The 21,351-nt window shown below is 45.5% G+C and overlaps 2 protein-coding genes across 14 annotated transcripts in view; both read left to right on the forward strand.

Moving 5' to 3' along the window:
• Positions 1–21,351, forward strand: part of LOC116944922 (syntaxin-binding protein 1) — a 105,477-nt gene that overhangs the window by 28,325 nt on the left and 55,801 nt on the right. The window lies entirely within an intron of this gene.
• LOC116944924 (early estrogen-induced gene 1 protein-like) overlaps positions 5,031–21,351 on the forward strand; it is a 37,498-nt gene continuing 21,177 nt past the window's right edge. For all 13 annotated transcript variants that reach the window (XM_032958844.2, XM_032958848.2, XM_032958845.2 and 10 more), the window contains exons 1-3: positions 5,031–5,129; positions 10,056–10,377; positions 20,018–20,138. In XM_032958844.2, the coding sequence (XP_032814735.1) occupies positions 10,232–10,377; positions 20,018–20,138 (267 nt within the window). In that variant the 5' untranslated portion in view covers positions 5,031–5,129; positions 10,056–10,231. The remainder of the gene's footprint in view (positions 5,130–10,055; positions 10,378–20,017; positions 20,139–21,351) is intronic.

Here is a 21,351-nt window from a genome sequence, read left to right on the forward strand (position 1 = left end):
TGTGCTCATTAGTAAAAAAAATACCCTGTACAGAGTATTACACTGTCTTTGTTTGCCTTAATAAAAAGGACAACTGTGTCTATGTATGTTGTGAAATAAGACTGAGGCTGGCGCAACGACATAGTGGTTTAGCAGACTGCACTTTAAATCTGGTGACGTGAGTTTGATTCCAGGCTAATCTAAAATCAATAAATCTATATCTCAACATAGCCTCGGCTCCCCATTCGCCAACCCATACTATTCAGTGTAGTGAAGTATGGTCAAACAACTCCAGTTACTGGAAGATGTTGGCAGACCTTCATGTAACCGTGGCTTGACAATTAGCTGTACAGCCCTTTGTCAATCCACTGCTGGATGAAGGACTCCCAAAACTCTGTAGACCATGGGGTTTGTTTTACCATACTTTACCATGCTGGTCAGTGCAGGTTGGTGAAGGGGTGCCCAGGACCATTTTTGATATTACTCAGGACTTTGGCCTGGCCAAACTCAGATCGCTGTGGTTCAAAGCACAAGTTATTAATTGCACCACCGCTATACAGACTAAAGAGTTACGTACAAATTGTACAATTAAGGCTGGATGAATAACAATGCCAGGAATTCCATTGAAAATGTTCCATCTCTCCAAGGGGTTCACAGGGGCACATACTAGCTCTGTGAAAATGTTGGCTGAACCAAGTTAAGGAGAGAATTAAACTGTAACAGGCTCCAAAAGCACATCACATCCAGCGGTGATTCGGGTCGAGAAGGTTCAGTAGTGGGGGTGTACCCACTGTTAAAAGCCATGATGGGATCCACATCAAATTGCAATAGTTTTGTGAAAAATGTTCTCCAAACCCAAGCCAATAAGTCATGAATTGAACTATATTGACATCGAAAATGTGGCGTTCCGGAAATGCAGGGCGAACTTTATTTGTGCCACATGTAGACTAAATATCAAGCTCTGCCATTACATAGTTTCGTCAATGTTAATGTGAAGCATATGGTACGTATCTTGAAAATGGCAACAATCCAGGCGCGTCCAGTAACATGACCAATTTCCTGCAGATGGCGGTAGAAAGACGCCATTGCGACTGATAACTCAAGCTTTTGAAAACTGCACAAATCTCCCATACCTTCCTTGGTCGGCGTTTGAAAATACTTTAAAAAAGAACAAAAAAAATAATAAGCACATCTGATCTAATGACTCCTGGGATGATGGGCATCTTTTATCAGTAATTCACTCCTCTACTTTGGCCGTCTATCCATTATCAGTGTTTATTTCGATTCAGCAGGGTTTACTTCTCAATATTATTAAAAATACACATCAACAGAAAAGTAATTCCCAGTATATTTTTCCATTGTAACACATGTTCCAATGACTGTAACATTTCTCCAGTATAATGGCAATGGGTGATTAAGCTAACGATATATAAACTCTCAGCCGCTGGCTACAAACAGGGTACAACTTTCAGTGGTGCAACTCAAAAGCAGCTGTCTTGTTGTTTAGCGAAAGAGTCATCAACAGACGAAGCTTGACAATCCCGTGTGTATCCATATTCTCATATCTTAAGATCTCCCTTTTCAAGTCTTCCAATGACCTGATTTTTGTATTTGCACCCAAAGAATATTGAAGTTGATCCGACACATTGCCACTGCCACCAGGTTCCTCACGTGTAAATGTGACATCACATCAATGCTCTGATACTCCCGCTGGCTCCAATCCTGTACTAATTTCGATATTGCATTCACATTCTTCAATGCTCTCCAATAAACTAGTTCCTGACTACCTCTCCCTTCTCATCTCAATTGTCGGTCAATGATAGCTTACTCGACTCTGCTGCCCTGATTCTGGAACTCCCTTTCCCCCTGCTACCCATGCTGTAGACTCCCTGTCCCTGTCGAAGTCCACGCTTAATACCTTCCTTCCCTGCCTATTTACTGCTTTTTTCTCTCAATGAAATAAATATGCTCGCCGTTTTTGACCAGCATCTTGACATACGGTTGTTTTTAAACGATATACATATCCAAATTGTATTGTATAAAAATCACTTCAGTGCATAAACCAGCCTCTGAACCAGTGTCAACTCTGAACTGAATGGTCCAGTCAAATTTTACGTTGACCACAAGAGAATATGCAAGCACCTACGCTTGAAGGTGCCACTTGCAAAATGCAGGTGTTCCATTAATGTAATACAGCAGCTCATTTACGGCACCGAGCTTCTTAAATTATTGACATTTTTTGGCTACTTTCCCGACGTTAAGTCACAGAGCAAGCAGCCAACACATGCCAACTGAGATTAGCCTTTAAAAGTGAGTCAAAGCACACGAGCTAGTTAACGCCAGGTTTTGTGTTTCAATGCGGGAAACATCGGCCAAGATTCCGACCTACTGTGGTTTACTTACAATTATAAAACCAGCCTGCCATTGTGTTGCTGCACATCTGGTTGTCTGGCTTGCTGCCAATGCGTGCAGCACCAGACTGCTCTGAAGGCTTTCTGTGGCTTTTGACAAACCAATAAGGTTTTGTTTTACACAGTTTAACTGCAAGTGTGCCAGGTTTATAGTCTCTAAGGCACGTGACGAGGCTGTTCTGACGGCAGTCTCCTGTATAGCCATCTTGTCAGTTCACTGCGGGATGAGGGCCTCCCCCATGCCACACGCCTCATGCCATGGGTCATTTGACAATATTTCACCTTGATTTGAATCTTGATTTGAATATTTCACCTCGCTTTGTTAGTGTGAATTGGTCAAGGCGAGCATATAATGTATATGAGAACGTAGAACCAGAGTTCAACAATTGATTTTCTTGCAGTGCTGTCTGCTGCCGACCACGTAACCCCCCAGCAGCCCTAAAAAATATATCTGGGTTTGCATGCAAGCACTATCCAGAATCAACCCTAACGAAATTACATGATTTGGCCGACTAGCGTGCAGCTCTGATATACTCTTAGCGGTCTAGTAGGTGCCAGTGGTCGAGTCTTTTACGTGTTTATTTCAACGATTTAGTATTTAGTTTATTTGGCATACAATACATGAACTTTTTTTTAATCAATTGTGATGTGTCTATTTTTGGTTGCCGTGCACCTAACCACATTATGTAAGTATTGATTATGGCGGTTTTGGCTTTCGCGGCACTTTCCAATAACGTAACCCCCGCGATATTCAAGGGTCTCCTGCGATTAATATTAGCTGACAAACACATGGCTTGTTGATATATTTATGCAGAGATGTTTAATGTGTAGAATTAGGTCATGTGAGAGCCTGTAAACACGAACACCAAAGACATCATCAGGGCGGGTATTTTTATTTATTTTTCTCCTGATTAGTAAAGCTTCAAACTCGTGTTGAATATCCGTAAATAAAAAAGTGAGATATTTGAGAAGACTGGGGGGACGGTTGCCGTCGTTATTGCTTTACCATGAGAACCATGTAATGATCTATTTTCAGCAAATAACAGAAAACGAGATAACACCGTCCAGATTTATAATTTGTATTGTATGTTAAATTTAAAACGTGCGCTATCTGTGCTCGCACACACGCAGGAAAATAATACGTAAAAAACACGCCAGAAACAACGCAGTGTATCATTAAATAACGCGTTAACAAAACAAAAACCAAACATTTTCAACTAAAACCTCTTCCAGTCACAGCCTCCAGAACACGCCAGAAACGACGGAGTATATCATTAAATAACGCGTTAATAAAGTAAAAAGCCACCATTCTCAACGAAAACATCTTCCAGTCACAGCCTCCAGAACACGCCAGAAACGACGGAGGACGTCATTAAATAACGCGTTAACAGAATAAAAACCAAACATTCTCAACTATAAAACAGCTTCCAGTTACAGCCTCCAGGCGGCACTGCACCACGACCCAACAACCGCGTCCAGCGCGCATGCGCACAGCGGAACGTGGCGGGCGCGAGGGCCCCTCCCCCCATAGCCCCTCCCCTCTCCCCCACCCTTCCCACATCCTTGGAAACTCCTCCCCCTTGGAAACTCCTCCCCCAAACCCCCAACCCCTCCCCCATTACCCGCCGCTGGCGCGACCGGCCAATAGGAACGCGAGATCCGGGCACGGCACGGAGTGATTAATCGATTCTCATTTTTTTAGTTCTTTCGGTGAAAGTCACGTTGAAGGGAAACAATAAAATAATAAAATATATAAAACAATAAAAAATTATCACGACGTTTCGACCATAACACAAACGGTCGTCTTCAGGTGTGTTGGTTTGCATACATTTATTTTTAAACGGTGTATTTATTTATTTATAAAAAAACGTTAGCGCCACGCGCAGCGATTTGGCAGTTTATTTAGGACTAGTCCATCTATGTTCTGAAAAGAGGAGGGGGGAGACAGAATTTTTTTTATTATTATTTTGTTTATTATTATTTTGTTGTTTCCCTTCAACGTGACTTTACCGAAAGAACTAAAAATATGAATTACTGCAGTCACGAAAGCTTTAAATCAAAATTTAATCGATTCTCGTTATCGACAAAAGCGATCGCCGTAAAATCGCGATTACGAGATCTTTAAATGCCGGTACTCGTTGTTGCAGCGAACCTGGGCGGTTTTTCCATGTATCCAACTAAAAAATAATGATGTGAACAACAACAACAACAAAAACCCCGTAACTGTAACTTCATACGAGTGGTAACAACCACCCGTGGAAGGGAACAAACACGAGGCAAAAAAACACCAGAATCCATTTAGATTATTCGTTTAAAAATTTTGCAAAACTGCAATCGCAAAATTCGCTCACCCACGCGCTCCGCCCGAGTAAATCGGGGGCGGGGGGGGAGGGGCTTGTGTGCGGGTGTGGGCTGGGTGAGTGGGGTGGGGGGGCGAGCAACATCTGACCAATGGGGAGGCGAATTACTCTGAGCTGGTTGAGGTTTGAGTGACGGATGGGGTGCGCGCGCGAGGGGTGGGGAGGGTGGGGGGCAAGCGGGGAGGGGAGGGGCAAGCGGGGAGGGGAGGGGCAAGTGGGGAGGGGGGGGGCAAGCGGGGAGGGAGCGCAATGGGGCGGGGTTTGCGGAAGAGGAGGTGGGGGCTACGGGGGTTGGGGGAAGGACGAGGTCACGTGACGCGGCCCGCGCGTGCTTGTGTGCTCGAGACGCTGACGGAGGCGTCCGCGGTGATGTGGACCGGTGAGTGCGAGTGGCGGAGTGGATTCGCGTCGTGTGTTTGTGTGCGGGGTTTTTTTTATTTATATTTCGTCTACAGTTGAGGATCGGCGTTACTGAACGTCTCGTGATGTTCACACGGTTTTTAAAAAAAAAAACAACGACGTGAACGCTCGTGTGTCGATTTCACCCACCCCGCCGGATTGGTGATCTCGGAGATGAACGCTCGTAACGGCGCTCTGCTGCGCGCGCCTTTGCAAACAATAACACAGCCGTAGTGGACCACGTCAACACCAGCAGCCTTGCTCTATCCACTGCTGGATGTAAGCCTCGCAGTCCCTTAACGGCTTCGGCGATGCAACAATCCCGTCTATTGTAGTTACTCGCCACGGTGGCTAGGAGATGTTAACTACCTCGCCTGGTATGCAAGGAGGTCGTGGGCTCGATCCCGAACCTGACGACGCCTGCTGTAGATTTGGAGTTTGCGATGTCTCTCATCATCACGGTGGCTAGGAGATGTTTACTACCTCGCCTGGTATGCAAGGAGGTCGTGGGCTCGATCCCGACTCTGTGACGCCTGCTGTAGATTTGGAGTTTGCGTGTCTCTCTCTCATCATCATCATCACGGTGGCTAGGAGATGTTAACTACCTCGCCTGGTATACAGGAGGTCGTGGGCTCGATCCCGACTCTGTGACGCCTGCTGTATATTTGGAGTTTGCGTGTCTCTCTCTCTCTCATCATCATCACGGTGGCTAGGAGATGTTAACTACCTCGCCTGGTATGCAAGGAGTTTTTGGGTTCGATCCCGACCCAGACGATGCCTGCTGCTGTATATTTGTAGTTCGCGGTGTCTCTTGTCTCTCTCTCCCGTGGTCGCGTTGATTTTTTTTTCCCTCCGGGTCCTCCTGTTTTCCTCCCCCCCACATTTAGAATCAACATCACGCGTTTGTGTTGATAGCCAGTGGGCCATTAACCTGCAAAAAAATTTTTGTACCGTATAGTTTAGTGTTAGAACCGCGAGCACATTTCGGTGCGCTGTCTAAAACGTTGGACGAATCTCCCTCCCTCCAGATCCATTCCCTTGGCTGCCAAAGGAATGGAGCTGGAGGGCCCATGACGTGTCCTAAATAAACCCCGAGCTCCCACTTTACCTTTCTCAACAGTTTCAATTGCCATGCCCATTATCCTGCGTGTATGTCATCGAACGCCTCGGTGCGTTCCCCATGCCTCGCGATGTCGTTCCAAGCTTGCACGCAGCTTTACGCATTCACGTCGCACAGTGACAATGATCACCCGTGTAGCCTGTAACAAGACTGTTAGTGAGGGAGTCGCACCTATGAAGGCCTAGTGGCCAGCACGGGCCGCCTTTGTCTCCCCCCCCCCATTGGCGATGTTTACACATCGCCACCGGGTAATATATTTGAGGCCGAGTCGACCTAGGGGAGGTCCCGTGACCGGTTCAGATAATCGGATTCGTAGCCCAGCGCGCTGACCGCTACACTACCGCTTCCAACACACACATACACGTGTGTGTGTGTGGGGAGCGGTATTGCACACACACACATACACGTGTGTGTGTGCAATACATATGCTGAAATGCTGTTTATACGTGTGCATTGACATTTACGGGAATGTCCCGCAAGGGGGGATACTTTATTCTATATTTTGCGTATGATTACAACAGCAGTATCAGCAGCAGCAATGTGTTCACGAGCGTGTGATGCCAATGTCGAGGTTTGCTAAGCCGCGACGAGATTGCTTCAGGAGAGAGAGTTCGTGCAGTATTTGCTATTCCTGCATAATGCAAAGACTACAACGTCCACGTATTCCACAGTGCCACCGAACGCGAGAAAAACGTGTACACGTGCCGGCTAGAATACACGGACCTGTAAACCCCCTTATCAGTGCCTATCTTATTACAGACCAATTCAGACCTTATCGGTCACCCCGTGCCCCTTATAAATCTCAACGTTTATCCTACAAAGTCCCATCACAAGGGAGAAATACAAACAGATTGACAAAAAACACATGTTTGTGCCCGTATTGAAACGGCTGTACCCCGCATGGACCTGAAAACTCAATTCCCCTGTACATGAATACGGGCTTGACCCGTATGAGTTGACAGGTATGAGAATAAATACCATCATTGCACCTGCGCAAAAACAGTACTTGTTACACGTGAACTTTGGGGTGTTCGGGAATAACTCCCCAACGTGTGGGTTTCAACTTGACGTCGTCGTACAGTATATATGCCAATTGCACGTGTGTACACACCCTGGAATGCTACCGAACGTGATGCTGTCAAACGTGCACCGCGCTTACTTGTCCCGCGTGTAAACCCACACACGGTTTTGTTCCAGCTGATTGTGTGAGCACGTTCAGTTAAGCATGTCTGCGCGCGTCAAGTACACGTTTCAATCGTGAACACAGTATATCTGCGCGTACGCATTAGGGTGCACAATGTAACGTTAAGGAGTAAAATTCGTTCACCCCTTTGTCGATTCACTTCTGGATGAAGGCCTCCCGTCGTCCCCCCCCCCGCGCCTTGTCGGTTTCGCCCTGCGGGTTTTGTTTGGCCCTGCGGGTTTTGTTTGGCCCTGCGGGTTTTGTTTGGCCCTGCGGGTTTTGTTTGGCCATACTTCACCCTGAAGGTCAGTGCAGATTGGCGGAGGGTTGCTGCTGGTTGCTTTGCTGCGGACTGGTGCAGGTCAAAAACACATTCGGCACTTGTGTTAGCCGTCGCCAGGAGTTGAACTTAGGTTTGCCGAGTTCGTAGCGCAGTGCACAAAATCACTAATGCCACCGCGCCATGCAACGTTCGCGAGCATTACATCCTTTTGTGTATTCACGTGATATAGTTGTACAGCCAGTGAATGTTCTCTCTCTCTGCGTGTGTGTACACGTTAGAGCTCTCATACATAAACATTGGCCACACGACTTTTTAACGTTAACACACAAGTGATTTAATCGTATGACTGTCTGCACACTTGTGTGTACGCCTTGTGTGTGTACACGTTGTGTGTGTGTCAAGCGCCGCCACCGTGAATAGAACCCGGTGTTCGATATTTTGCGTTGCGTTCACATTGGTGATATTGAAATTAATCAAAATCCTTACCATCAGTCACGATGCTGGATTTAGGTGTCTCCATAGCCGTCGCAATCAATCACTGTCTTGGCATTATTTGCATACAATCATAGGACTTGGGGAGTGGGTTAATGGTCATGAATACGTAACATTTACGTGAGGATTAGTATCTAAAGGTTAGCATTGAAATCAGTCGGTGATGATGAGAAATTGTGCTGGTGGGAGGTTTGAAAAAAAGGGATTAAAGGAGAATGCGGTGGGCGGGTTTTGATCTCCCCATCCACACGTAATCTGCACAGTAACACAACCGACGACAACCTGCAAAATTGACAGTTACTCATGTGCTATTCTATTAGCACGCTTTTGCTACGATAGAATGTGATGGAATTATGTTAGGTATGGGTGCCTGTCAGCAGGGCGCCGAAGGTGGCGTCAATGGTGGGAACATAGGGCCCAAATTCGAACACCTTTCATAATCCCTGTGCAACGAACAGGCGATAAAACCCACACCTACAGCTTCACAGCATTTACAACTATTACAACTATTTTACCAGCTACGGCCCACAGCTATATACAGTAGCTCTTATTTCAGAAGCGACTTGGCCACTAATGATAGCTCAACAAAGTGTAGCTTGTGTGCAATTTTATAGCAGCCAAATACTGTAAACGCATGTTAATTCTAAATGTGGAGGGAAAACCCGGAGAACCAAGAGAAAAAAATCACAACCACGGCGAGAACATGGAAATTCCAAATATACAGACGTCAGGGTCGGGATCAAACCAGCGACCTCCTTCCCGTATACCAGGCGATGTAGTTAACATCTCACCACCGCAGCATTGACGAACGCTTTGCGATTTTCACGCGCAAGAGAGCAGAGTGCTACGTGGCATGCCTCTTAAGATTACATAATGCCTGCCCACATGAGCAGGATAGAATAATTTAAAGTGTATGTCCGTGTGTGTGCGCGCACGCTGTTAGCGTGAGTGCCTGTAAATGGGGCCCTCGAGGTTGGTACCACTGACGTGAGGGGCGGCGGTGGGGGTGGGGGAAGGCCAGGAGGGAAACGGGCCCTTCATGTGGGCCCCATTGGACGTGAAAGCAGTGAAGGTTGAGCTTATCACCACTTGATCTCTGCTGCTGGGTGGACAGGAAAGGATTTAATCCCCAAGGCCTCCAGACATAGCTACAACCCTGAGTTCTGCGAAGTCGAAGTTTGACCGAGACCCTGTAACTTTAGAAGAATCTTCTGCGTGTCTGAATTCCTTGTTTGCAACGGCTATACAGTGCCTCCACATGCGAATCGTAGTGAACTGGTAGAGTGGGGTTGGCATTGAATACTTCTAACCTTGAATTATATTTCCAAATAACTTTGGTGAAATACTGAAAAAAGTACACCATAGATCGACTAAAAACAGTAATGTTTTTGTTTCTATTGTTTGGTTTGAGAACTTTACTCATTACATACAGCAGGAACTGACAGTCATGGGACACTCTTAAAAGTAGTGGGGAAGTGAGTCCGAACACTGCAGCTGCTGTGTATCAAAAAAAAGTCTAAAGCTATAACACTGATCATGAAATCCCATGTGAGATCATTGTTCACTGTAAAACCCATTGAAATGCTTAAGGGGAAATTTACACACACCTCTGTGTGTTGTTATCGAAGGAGGCAGCTTAGCATAAGTGGTTTATAGTTCCCAGAAAAAGGAGATTCGTACAGCACCTCAGGGTTTACAGCTCGCGTTAAAAAACGTGCTTCACGGCCAACGTATTAAATAACTCCGCTAACCCACCACAGTCGTTGATAACGTTTGTGTGTTTCCGCACGTTAATCTGTGCACGTGGGTGTGTTTGTACTGTTTCCAGGTTCGTGTGCCCACAGTTGAGGAGCTTTTGCGTTTTTGAGATTAGCGTTTGGCAAGGCTCAAGCTCACGCAGGAATTGAAACGCGCTCACGTGCGCTCCTTGCCCGTCCTCCGCGGGTAACCAAGCACGAGTTGGTGGCGGCGGTGGCGACGGTGCTCGCCCGTGACTGCAGCTGAATGGCGTTCATGATGAAGAAGAAGAGATATCGCTTCCAGGTGGTTCTCGAGCTCGACGAGCTCTCGCACATTCCCTTCCTCAACGCCGTGCTCTTCTGCAAGCTGAGGCTGCTCGACGGCGGAAACTTCACGGACTACTCTTCCAGGTACCGAGCGTGTTTGCCTTTTTTTTTAGTGGGTAAAAACACATTTCCCCCCAATATTATCCCGATTTTATGTATGTTGAACTTCTTTCGCACCGTGTGTAGCCAACCGTGCTCATCGGATGTGCGATTGTGGTGTTGCTGTCATGTCATGTGATGCAGTATCCATAGGGATCGATGGCAGAGTAGTGCAACTTTGCGCGATAGGGAACAGCTCTTGGAAGCGGACATGACGGAGCTGCCTCTGAGATCCTTTTTCAAGGAAACTCTGGTCCACTCAGTAGGTGGCAACTTAGTTTAACAGAGCTATAATTTAGGCGCTTTTTTATTATAGTTTTATTAAATCTTTGTCAATTTATTGCTGGGAGGAGGGCTTCCCCATGCCCCTATCGGTTTGGTCAGTGCAGTTTCGTGAAATTCCGTACCACTTCTACAAAACTTGCAAATGCTAAGCGTCTTCTGTCGAGTATTGTCCTATGTGATGTAAGTAAAATAAAACCTCTCTCGTGAATGAGGCTTGCGTAATATTGAAGGGTTCATGATTTATTTGTATTGCTTTTCTGTGCCTTGTGTGGTGTTCCACTTGGCTTGTCAATTTGTCACATTTTACTCAGGATAAATGCACCCAGCAGTAGCCATGAGGGTGCAGTTAATTGCAATTCCTTGTATACATTTCATAAACGTTAGATTGAATGGCAGAAGGACTGGGGTGGTTTTTGTTTTGATTTGTGAAATATTTTTTTTGCGCATAATGAGTGCGAAAGTGCTGAATGTTTGGCATTTGCATTGCCCGTATTTGTTGCGAGTGCCAAGGGTGAAAACGTAATGGAGAGCAGTTAATCATTTCCTGCAAAACCAGCTGACAGAGTTAGCACTGTGACATTATTGTTAAATTCACAAACCCGCAGCTTGTTTGTAATTTGCTGAGAGCTGAACTGTAAGCACTTTCATTAGCATACAGTATTTACTGCACTCGTTGAGAAAAATCTATATCAACGGATGCCTTATTTGGTTAAAAGGTGCGTCTGAACGTTCACATTGGTTGAAATGTTGCACTGGTTGGAATGTTTGTGGGGAAAAAAAGTCTTCCGATGTTTTCATTTAAAGATCATTTTACACTCGGTAGAGGTGTGGCAGGAGGCTAATCAACCGCCTCAAGTTTGTGTTGCTGCTATTTTTCAAAATTGCGTCGGTTTTCATCGTGTGCAGAAAACCGCTGGCCATTGCAAAAAAAGGTTTGCAGGCAACCGTTCACAGTATGCGGCGGAAGCGTAATTGCCCTATTTTACCGTTGCCATATATCATGTTTGTATAATTAACCGTTGTGTGGACTTTAAAAAAAAAAATTAAATGGAATGTTGAACGTGCTTTAAATGGTGATTTAGATCCTGTGCGCATGACCTTTTTATGATCTCAAGCAATTTGGCGCCTTTTTTGCTGGCTTGGCATGCTTTTTAATCGTTTCTGCATTCCATATATGAAACGTTTGTATCATCTTCTCGGGAGCGGTTTAAAACGGCCACATCATGAGACGTGGATGGATGCACGGAGAGCATTGTGAAACTGGCACGCTGCCTGCAATACCGTGTGTGTTTCCACTCAAAACGGAAGAGGTTACTTACCCTAAGAAGACCTTTAAAAAATCTTGCTGAAGTACATCTTACGGTCGTTTTTCTATGTACAAAACTTAGGAGTATCTTACTTCTCGGGTATGGAATGTACAGCTGTAGTGTCCTTTTTTTTGTCCGGTCTTAACTGTGTATATTCAGTTGGTCTTTGTTATTTAAGCTAGTTTTTGCATGCTTGATTATTTTTGTGAAATGCCCATTTTTCTAATCCTTGTGTCATAGGAGGCAATATATGCTTATCAAAAACTTTCTCCCTTTGGGCACATGGTGTTGTTGCTGTTCATTATCAAAGAGAATGGAACAAAAGATATCGTGCAGCAAAAAATAATGGCGATGTGCCTGTTTGGAATTCGGCCAAGAGACACGAAGATTAACACACGTGCAAATAAAATACATCATGCGGGACTGTTAAGAAATGTAAGTGGGCTTGGGCAGTACACGGCGCTCGAAGGGATGATGGCCAGTGGTCAGGACTAATGACTGAGTGGTAGCCAAAGAAGAGAACACTTAGAGGACATTCAACGCAGAGATGGAGTGATGAAATCGGCTCGGCGTGCAGGTGCTTGATGGATTATTGCATCACAGGACTGTGAGGAATTGCAGCATCTTGTGGAGACCTCCATCCAGCAGTGGATAGGTCATGGCCATTGGTGCTGCTTTTTGTGCAAAAATAATACAATTTAATTGCTTCTACCTGTGAAAGGAACTGACGTTTTGAGTTGAGCCATTTAAAAAAACGTGTGAGTCTGCGGCTTCATTTCACTGTCGTGCAAGTACCCAGATATCTCTGCTGCTTGACACAAAAGGACAACCCGTCGAGTTTGATTAATGCCCTGGCGGTTCGGCCTGCGCTGGAACATGTGTGCGGCACATTCTCCATGTGGAACGGGGTTTTTCCTGTGACAACAGCGCAAAGCAGTGCCATGGAAACTGTGGCACAATGCATCAGCCTCGGGAAAGAGTCAGCCCGGCAATTCGTCTTGCCAAATGAGTAACTGGACTGGTTTGTAAAAAAAAATATGTTGCACACTGTTATGCCTTGCACGTCAACAGTGACCGCTGTGACTTGCCCGTTGCTGGACCGGGATGTTTGTGACGCTCATTCTGGAAGGAGCTGATGCGAAATTGTGTCTGGGTTATCCGTTGATGCAGTCCATGCAGCAGATTCGTGGATTGAGGAATGTTTTGGCGTGCTGTGTGCGTACCTTGGCTTGTGCAGGCGAATGCAGTCTGGTTTCTGTCACTGAAAACCAAATGCTTGATGCGTGTTATCTGGTTCTGGAACCCGCATGTCACGTAGTCGAAACCAAGCTTTGTAAGGTTCGTCCGTTCAAATGAAATTCCAGTGCTCTTGATTCGTGCACATTTTATGCAAATTGTACAAATATTTAATTTTAGATAATGGTAGAATGAACAGGACTGCGAATGAGACCACATGTTAGACGGAACATTCATTACACAAATGATACAATTGAGACAACATATTCAATTATTAAATTGAATGGTGACCCTGATTTGTCAGAATGAATATAATCCCGTGGGAGGAGGGGTAGGAGTGAATCATTACATGCTTGGTCAAAACCCATTCGACCACTGCCAAACTGCCACAGATTATTTCTGCGAGTTTGGATTTTAACCAAACGTGCACATTTTTGCATGCAAAGTGCTCTCTATGTGTGTACGCTCATGGTGCACTATCATCAAGTAACATTGACCGCACACATGGAACTATAAAGCATCCATAAGTAGAGCGCGCTCGCTGTTTTCCAGGAAGCTTGGCACCTGTCCTTAGCTCAACGTATGCATGAGGAAATCCTCAAACTGTTCCCCAGCTGACGTGACCTTGGGAACCGCTGCTTTTTGCATGCGCAATGACCAGTGATTCACGCCTGCAATGAAATTTGAAAAAAAGGACAACCACCTAAATCTAAGTTGGGGAGAGAAGAACTGAATTATGTTATTATTTTTGCTGGCGGTAAGCGGTTCCTTTTCTGCGGACGTAAACAAAAGTGATGTCGATATAGGTGGAAGCTAGATGTTTTGCGCTTGTAATGCGTTTTTTTTTAGTTTCTCCAGTCGAAAATAGAATTGATGGTTATATTAAGGAAAGTTGGGGGGGGGGGGCAGGCAAGCATTTGCACATTGGCTGCTGCACTGGTAGCCGCCAAAAATGTGTTCAGTCTGCGGACGATCCGCACGCACCAGGAGCCACCTGGCACAGCGGTGACGGGACCTTCATTAATGTGCGCGTCAAAGAGCACGGTTTTTGGTGTGGCCGCTGCAGGATAAAGGGGGGGGGGGGAGTCCCCTGTGTTGAGGACAGGAAGTGACTTATTTCGCGCCATGAGGAAATCGCGTGAGGCAGGTGGTGGCTGTGATAGTGCTAACCTGGAAACGGCTCCCCGTTACACGTGCTGCTGCTGTAGCGGTGTTGATGGGGACTTCTTCCCCCCCCCCCCCACTGTGTTGGTTAGAAAGTGCCAGGGCGTAGAATCCCTTTACAACCTCAAAACAAACACGCCTGACCCCCAGAGGGAGTCTTTCTTTGGTTCCCCTTGAACTCTCAGTGCCCCTTTCCGCAGCTTTTGCGTCATCCAATTTTGTAAACTTTATTTGTTTTTAGAAAGGTAGATGGTAAGGGTGCAGCCCCTCCAATTGCTTGCTCACACCACTGCTGGCAGAAGGGCTTCCTTCTGGGAGCTCTAGAGAGCTCCGTCTAGAAGGTATTAAGTTTACTCTTCCACACTGGCCAAATGTCTTGGAAGATGTGGGAGTAGCCATACTTTACTCCACCGCACATAACCTGCCAATCGAATTACTTTTGTTAAAAAAATGCATTTTATAGCATTTGCCCGAACTTTACCAAACGATACACTTTATTTAGCTTGAAGTGTAACTGGTAAATATTGAACAACACTAAAGGTTGAGAATTGTGTTCCATGTAAAGTATGTTTCTGAACCAGGTTTTTGCATTTTTTAAAACACTGTTATGCATATTTCAAAGTGACATGAGAAATTCTAAAATATAAATGCCTTCGTGTCTGATGCAAAACAATGTCACGAAATCAATTTATACTTCACAAACATGGGTTTAGCGTCTCACTGAACACTTTAATTTTGGAAGATCCTCGTGGGGGTATATTCGACATTATTAACATCACTCATGTTGACATTGATTCCCTCCTTAAAAAAATCGTTTTCTATTATATTTTTTATCACGTTCTCTTCAGGTAAAATTAATAGCTCTTTTCGGAAGTACATGTTCTTGTGAAGATATTAGGAATCACAAATTACATTTTTGAAGTATTCAATGTGTCCACCAGGAATGTGGCTGATCTAAGTCAATGTTGGAAGCTAAGCAGGTCGGAGCCTGGATATTGCTTGGATGGGTGTCCCATCATGCATAGAACTTGTGCATTTGGCCGCTGCTTCTGGGCTGTGCTGTGGGCAGCTTAGGGCAGTGTATCAAATAGAAATGTTGTACTGTACTTCTACATCTCCTAACCTCAACTGAGAGTGTCCAGCGCGGTGAAGTATGGTCAACGAACCCCGACGACCCCGTATGGTTGTGAGGAGGGCCTCATCCGTAACAGTAGATTGACAAAAGGGCCGTAACGTATACAAGTGTCATCTTACCATTTGTCCGACAAAGTTGGACGCAGGCACAGTCGACCGTGTGCTCGTGGCACGTGCGTGGCCGATCGACCCACGGAACTCGGGAGAGGCATTTTTAAGGGAAATAAAAAAGGCGAGTTAGGACATTTGAATGAGACTTTAAATTGTAACGTTTATCGGGTAACTGGGAAGAAGAAGTCACACTTTGTTCTCATGCAAAGGCTTTGATTTAATTTGTGGTGGATGTACAGTGTGTTTAAGCAGGGCTTAGTGCATTGTGTTGTGACTTTTCGTCCAAGCTTGGATGTGTCGAGTGGAAAAGTGGGCCACAGATGCTTTGGAGATGACTGCCATCATATTCCATAGGGTACATAGTGGGCATGTTGTTAACATGTCAACAGAAGTGACCTTTGGTAGTGCCTCTCTGAACCATTTAATTGGATGTTTTTGCAATGGATTTTTACATTGACAATGGACCAAAGGAATTACCCGTTGGCAATATTATGGGAAATTGGTAGTGGTTGATTGCTGGAAAAGCGCCAGAAACAAGAGCGTTGAGAAGACAGAGATTCATTAAATATAAACTGAGCGTGGAGCGTTTATAACTCTCAATGTTGACTTGTATGGCTAAAATGGTGGTATATACATGTGCGATTCATGCTCGTGTAAAAAATCTGATCGCCTACTAATTTTTGATACATTTAAATGACCTATAATCTATTTGATTCAATTTATGTCCCGTGTAGTTTGGCACCACGTGTGATGATGATGATGATGATTCGGAATGGAGCCAGTGAAATTGTCTTCATTTCGTTGCCTCCACGTGCATCGCTTAAGCCTTTTAAATGTCTTTCACAGGGGGAGGTATTTAAATGTAGTTAAGCAATGCGTGTTAGATTTAACCCCCCCCCTTCCCAGACCCTGTCTACCCTCCCTCAACCTCTGGTCTCTCCCTCAATCCTTTAACAGAGAACTGTACATTAACAGAGGAGTCTTAGCGTACACAATGGGGACTTGCTTTGCTGAATTAAGTGCTGCAACGTGTAAATTCCTTGAGTAAAGTGGCTGATGGGGGGTTGGGCAGACAGTGTGGGATCTAGTACAAAGCTTTTTCTGCAGTCCTGCCCGGCTGCCCCGCGACTTGGGGTGCTCAACAGGCATTGTTGTTGTTGTTGTTGCTGCTGCTGCGCTAAAACAAAAACGGAAGCAATCCGCCTGAGCGCCTGGAGACAAACTTTAACCTTTCAACCACGGCGGCGTTCATCCTCGCTCTCACTGCAAGCTTGCGCGAAAAAAAAACACATGTGGTGATTTTTGTTAAATGGTACAGGACATGTACGGCCCTTTTATGCATGCACTGCTGAATGAAGGCCTCTCCACACCGTGAGTATCTTGGGGGCGGGTGGGGGGGGGTGGTATTTGTGACCGTGCTTTCACCATGCTGGTCAGTGGGGGTTCATGAAGCCAGGGAGCATAGATGCTGGACCATAGTGTCGTACAGCAATTTTTCCAACTCAATTGGAACCTGTCCAGTTTTTTTTGGTCTTTCGTTGTCCAGGGTGTAACTGAATGACAGGAAGCCATGGAAAGCAGATTCGTTTGATATCTTTGCGTGCAACAGAACGGTTGAAGACCTTCGTAAACTAAAGCAGGACTTTAATGCAAGCAAGTCTTGTCTACATCAAAAGCCATAATACCAGTCATTCACATGCAACCAGAGTTTGGTACAACGTATAATACTGCTACAAAGATATTGGTATCAATCAAAATGCAAAAATGCCCTTCTCTGTATGCAGCAATACACATAAAACAACCCAATATCAAAAGTAGTAAATGTGTATGCACCACTCAAAATTAATCAGGGTGTGATACCACAGACACGAATTAATTGCGATACTTATCGACGAATGGACTTCAAGCACGGTCTGGTATCCTTCATCTCAGTCGCAGAAGAACAGGCATCTTCTCTTGCCTGCAGGGAGTGGTTGTGCGCGATGCTTTCTCCAGTGCAGTGCGGGTCGACGTTAACAGCGTGGTGACAGAGCCACAATCTTGCAGCTGGCAGCGCTGCACAGCGATGAAACGGTCCTCGGCTGGCAGCTTGATGAGCGACGGGCCCTGCCACAGTGACGAACCAGCCGCGGGGCTGTTAATGACAGCACAACAGCGCTGCACCCTTTGACGAAGTGCATAAACGCTCTCCTCGTGGGTTGTATCCAGCCACAGCACTCTGTCTCAGTCAGGTGACAGATGGACAGATATCTTCACCGTGATGATAGTCCACGGACTTGTAGTTATAAAGTCACTATTTATCTCGTGTTGATTATGGCGTGTGACTTGGTTGGCACAGTTCCGCGCTGTCGGTGTTCTCTCCTCTTTGAGGGCCATCTTCTTGAGTCGTACTTATCTCCACTTATTCTCCAACGACTCTTCACACGTTCACGTCTTCAACTGAAAATCTTCAGATCTGCTTTAAAAAGCTTCACTGCCCTATTATTTCAGCTTATCAACCCTTGAAGCTTCTCTTTAGCTTATTGCTATTAATGTATTGCAGCTGTGTTACAGCTTCACCTCTTCTGCTACTCCACTGCCTTCCACTCTACGTTCAGTGGTGGCTCTTTGTCTTGACCGCTGTACAGCCGTGTCTCGTTGTGGAGGGGCTTTCCAGTGGCACGAGCGATCGTGCAGGGTTGACGTGAACCACTCGTTCCCTTAACCACTGCTGGTCTGCCCACAGTTCAGTGATGGCATGCGTGGATCAACTAAAAATCATTAATTGACCAATATATACTAATTATTTCATTTCTTGTCCGATATTTACAATGAAAAAGGAAAAGTGCTCTCCCTTTTGTGAGGCAATGGAGACCTTACACATTTAATTGGATGCCCTACAGCTTGGCCGTCAATCTGCCCTCCCTTTTTTGGGAGGTAAAGGTCATCTGTGTGTTTTTCCTCGTGTGCCAAGCCTGGTGCGGCACAACTTATCGCTACAATGAGCACCTGGCGTAGGGGTATGTGTCCGGCACATTCAGAGCCGACCTCAAGGCCTTTCCTGCAGGGTTCTCGTTTTTACATATCTCTCAAAGTCAAGTTAAACTCCTGGATTGTGGTGCCAAGTTCCTCAACACGACTACATATATACTCAAACAACTATTCATTCATCAATGATAGTTTTTTTCTCATCACGATTAGTATATGAAGAGACAGAACACGACTGAGACGATCAGTATTCAATCTAACTTAATGCTACTTTTTTAAGTGGTATTCCACAACAATTATTTTTGTTGCATTGCCCTCTGCTGACAATGTAGCCCCGCGATAACCTGCAATAATCTGTCTGATGCTTGTCGATCACCCATCAAAACACTATCCAGACGTGGCTCCTAAAACCTGACGAGATCGAACTCATTATTGTTTTTTGATCATCGGCTCTTGAAATCGTGCAGTCTAGAGAATGAACACTGATCCATTTTCTTATTACTTGATCCATTTTTCTCGTGTCATGCACAAGCCCAGGTTTTCATTTTTAGCAGTATAAGAGGTAATGCAAGCGGGTAGGCTTGAAGATACCTTGTCAGTCACAAGACTGTAGCTTTACTTTTTTTGGGAGAGTGGATTTTTTCGGTGTTTTTTTTCCCCTGCCGCATGCAGCTCGGTCAGGTTTTTAAAATGCCAGCTGCTCACAGCTTTCATGGGGAATCTGATCGTGGAATTCGATCACCCGTTATGCCACTTGTTTGCCCAAAACAATGTTTTTTTGTCTCAATGGGTTGCTTGTGAAATGGCACGGGGCGCTACCTTTGCACCAGCTGCTTTCCCACGGTCACGCATAACCCTCCCAAAATGTCCCCAAGCACACGATGTAGCCATTTTTAGTTGCTTTGCAAGCAAATGTTTGTATTCACTGCATGGAGGGTGGCAGCCAAAAAACTGTTTGACTTTGTAAAGGTTTAAAAGAGAGCGTAGGCAAATCATACATTCAAAAAATGCGATTGGGACCATAAAATCGGTTCGCCTCATCATGCCTTGCATGTCAACGTGACATCACCGTACTGGGTGCATAATGCAGCCTTGTTTTTGAGCACCAGCTCAAAGTGGTTAAAATCGTGGCCAGATTATTTTAAACAGCAGCAGCAGGTCACCGACACACCTGTACACTGGTTTTTATTATTGTTAGAAATCATGAGATCATTATAGCAATAATTTCCTGTTGTTAACTTGTGGTTCAGGGACTTCATGTGGATAAGCCAACCTTGGTCACTCTTCGGACCGTTTGGCACTGTCTCTAAGTGTATCAATAAAGCAATTATAACACTTACTAAATAAATTGTAGTTGTTGTAGTGAGCGACGGCGTGAAATCGGGAGTGGTGGATTAACACGCTGCGCCGCTTGCGCGCAGGGAGGAGGTTCGTGAGAACTGTGTCCGGTGGAAGAAGAAGTTTGAGTTCGTGTGCAAGATGACGGCCAGCCCTACCAGTGGAGTTCTGGACCACTGTGTGTGTCGCGTGTCCATCCGCAAGGTACGTTACAACAGAGACGACAGAGAGAGCTCGCACCGGCACTTACCCTCTCGTGGAGCTCACTGTGACATGGACATGCGGCTTCAATAATGCATACACAGCGAGGGTAGGAAAACCTATCCTGCCAGCGGCTTCATTTCATACAGCCTGCGGCCACCTGAGGCCTATCACTTTGAAATGATCCGCTTACAACATTTATCCATCACTGCAAGCATCTTCGTCACACTAATTAAGTACTAGGGAGGAATATTTTCTACCTGGCATTATGCCAAAGCATGTGTTAATGTGTGAACCACCAAAGGTCCTATTTGGCACTCGTGAAGGAAAAGGTTTCCCGATGCTTGGTATCGTGTTTATGAAACATGTAAGTAATTGTTCCTTTATATGAGATGTCTTTATTTCGATGCACTACGGGACATTGCGAACTAAGTTCAGGAGTTAACCCTGTAACGTTTCCATTTACCTTGTCAGTTTTTTTAGGCTGCTGTTGTGGGAAGAAGCGTGGAGAGGTGCATGCTAGGAATTACATTGAGAAACACGAGCAGGAACACGTGGGTCAGAAAACATATGCAATATTAGAGACACCACATTTAAAAAGTAACCAGGCTTGGGTGGGACATGTCACCAGAAGAGATGATGACCATTTGGTCGAGACTAATTACGGAGGAGCAGCCTGAAGATGGAACACGCAAGGTGTCTGCCGCAGAGATAGAGCTCGTGTGTGTAGGGTATACGTGGATTGTTGCATCGCGAGGCCATGAGGAATAGCGACAGCTAGGGGAGGCCTTCGCGTAGTAGTGGATAACCAGTGGGTGGTGAAGAAGATGATGTTGATAATTAGTTAATCAGGAGCTGGATCATAGAGGAAGATGGCAACCTTCATCCAGCATTGAGAAAGTCATAGCTGATGATGATTATGATGACGATGATATCAGCAGCAGACACCAGATTGATGCATGTCGGCTTAGCTGTGCTCTTTGCGGCCAGGTTTGGGAGTTTAAATATGACAGGCCGTGTCACCCTATACGCAATTACAGGGGTGTGGTGCTTACATGCCCGTCTAAGGTGCAGCTTGTTCACCAGATTACTCATCAATTTGCACCGCGGAAGGAATTGCTGGAAATTGGAGCGTTCATTTTCAAAAGCGTGTTTACATATTCCCATGGTTTGGGAAGAAGAGTGGATGTGCTCGTGTAAAAAGGGACTTGCCTCA

This window comes from Petromyzon marinus, chromosome 22 (assembly GCF_048934315.1).
Source record: "Petromyzon marinus isolate PM22_M1 ecotype Great Lakes invasive population chromosome 22, UKy_Petmar_22M1.pri1.0, whole genome shotgun sequence".
NCBI lineage: Eukaryota > Metazoa > Chordata > Hyperoartia > Petromyzontiformes > Petromyzontidae > Petromyzon > Petromyzon marinus.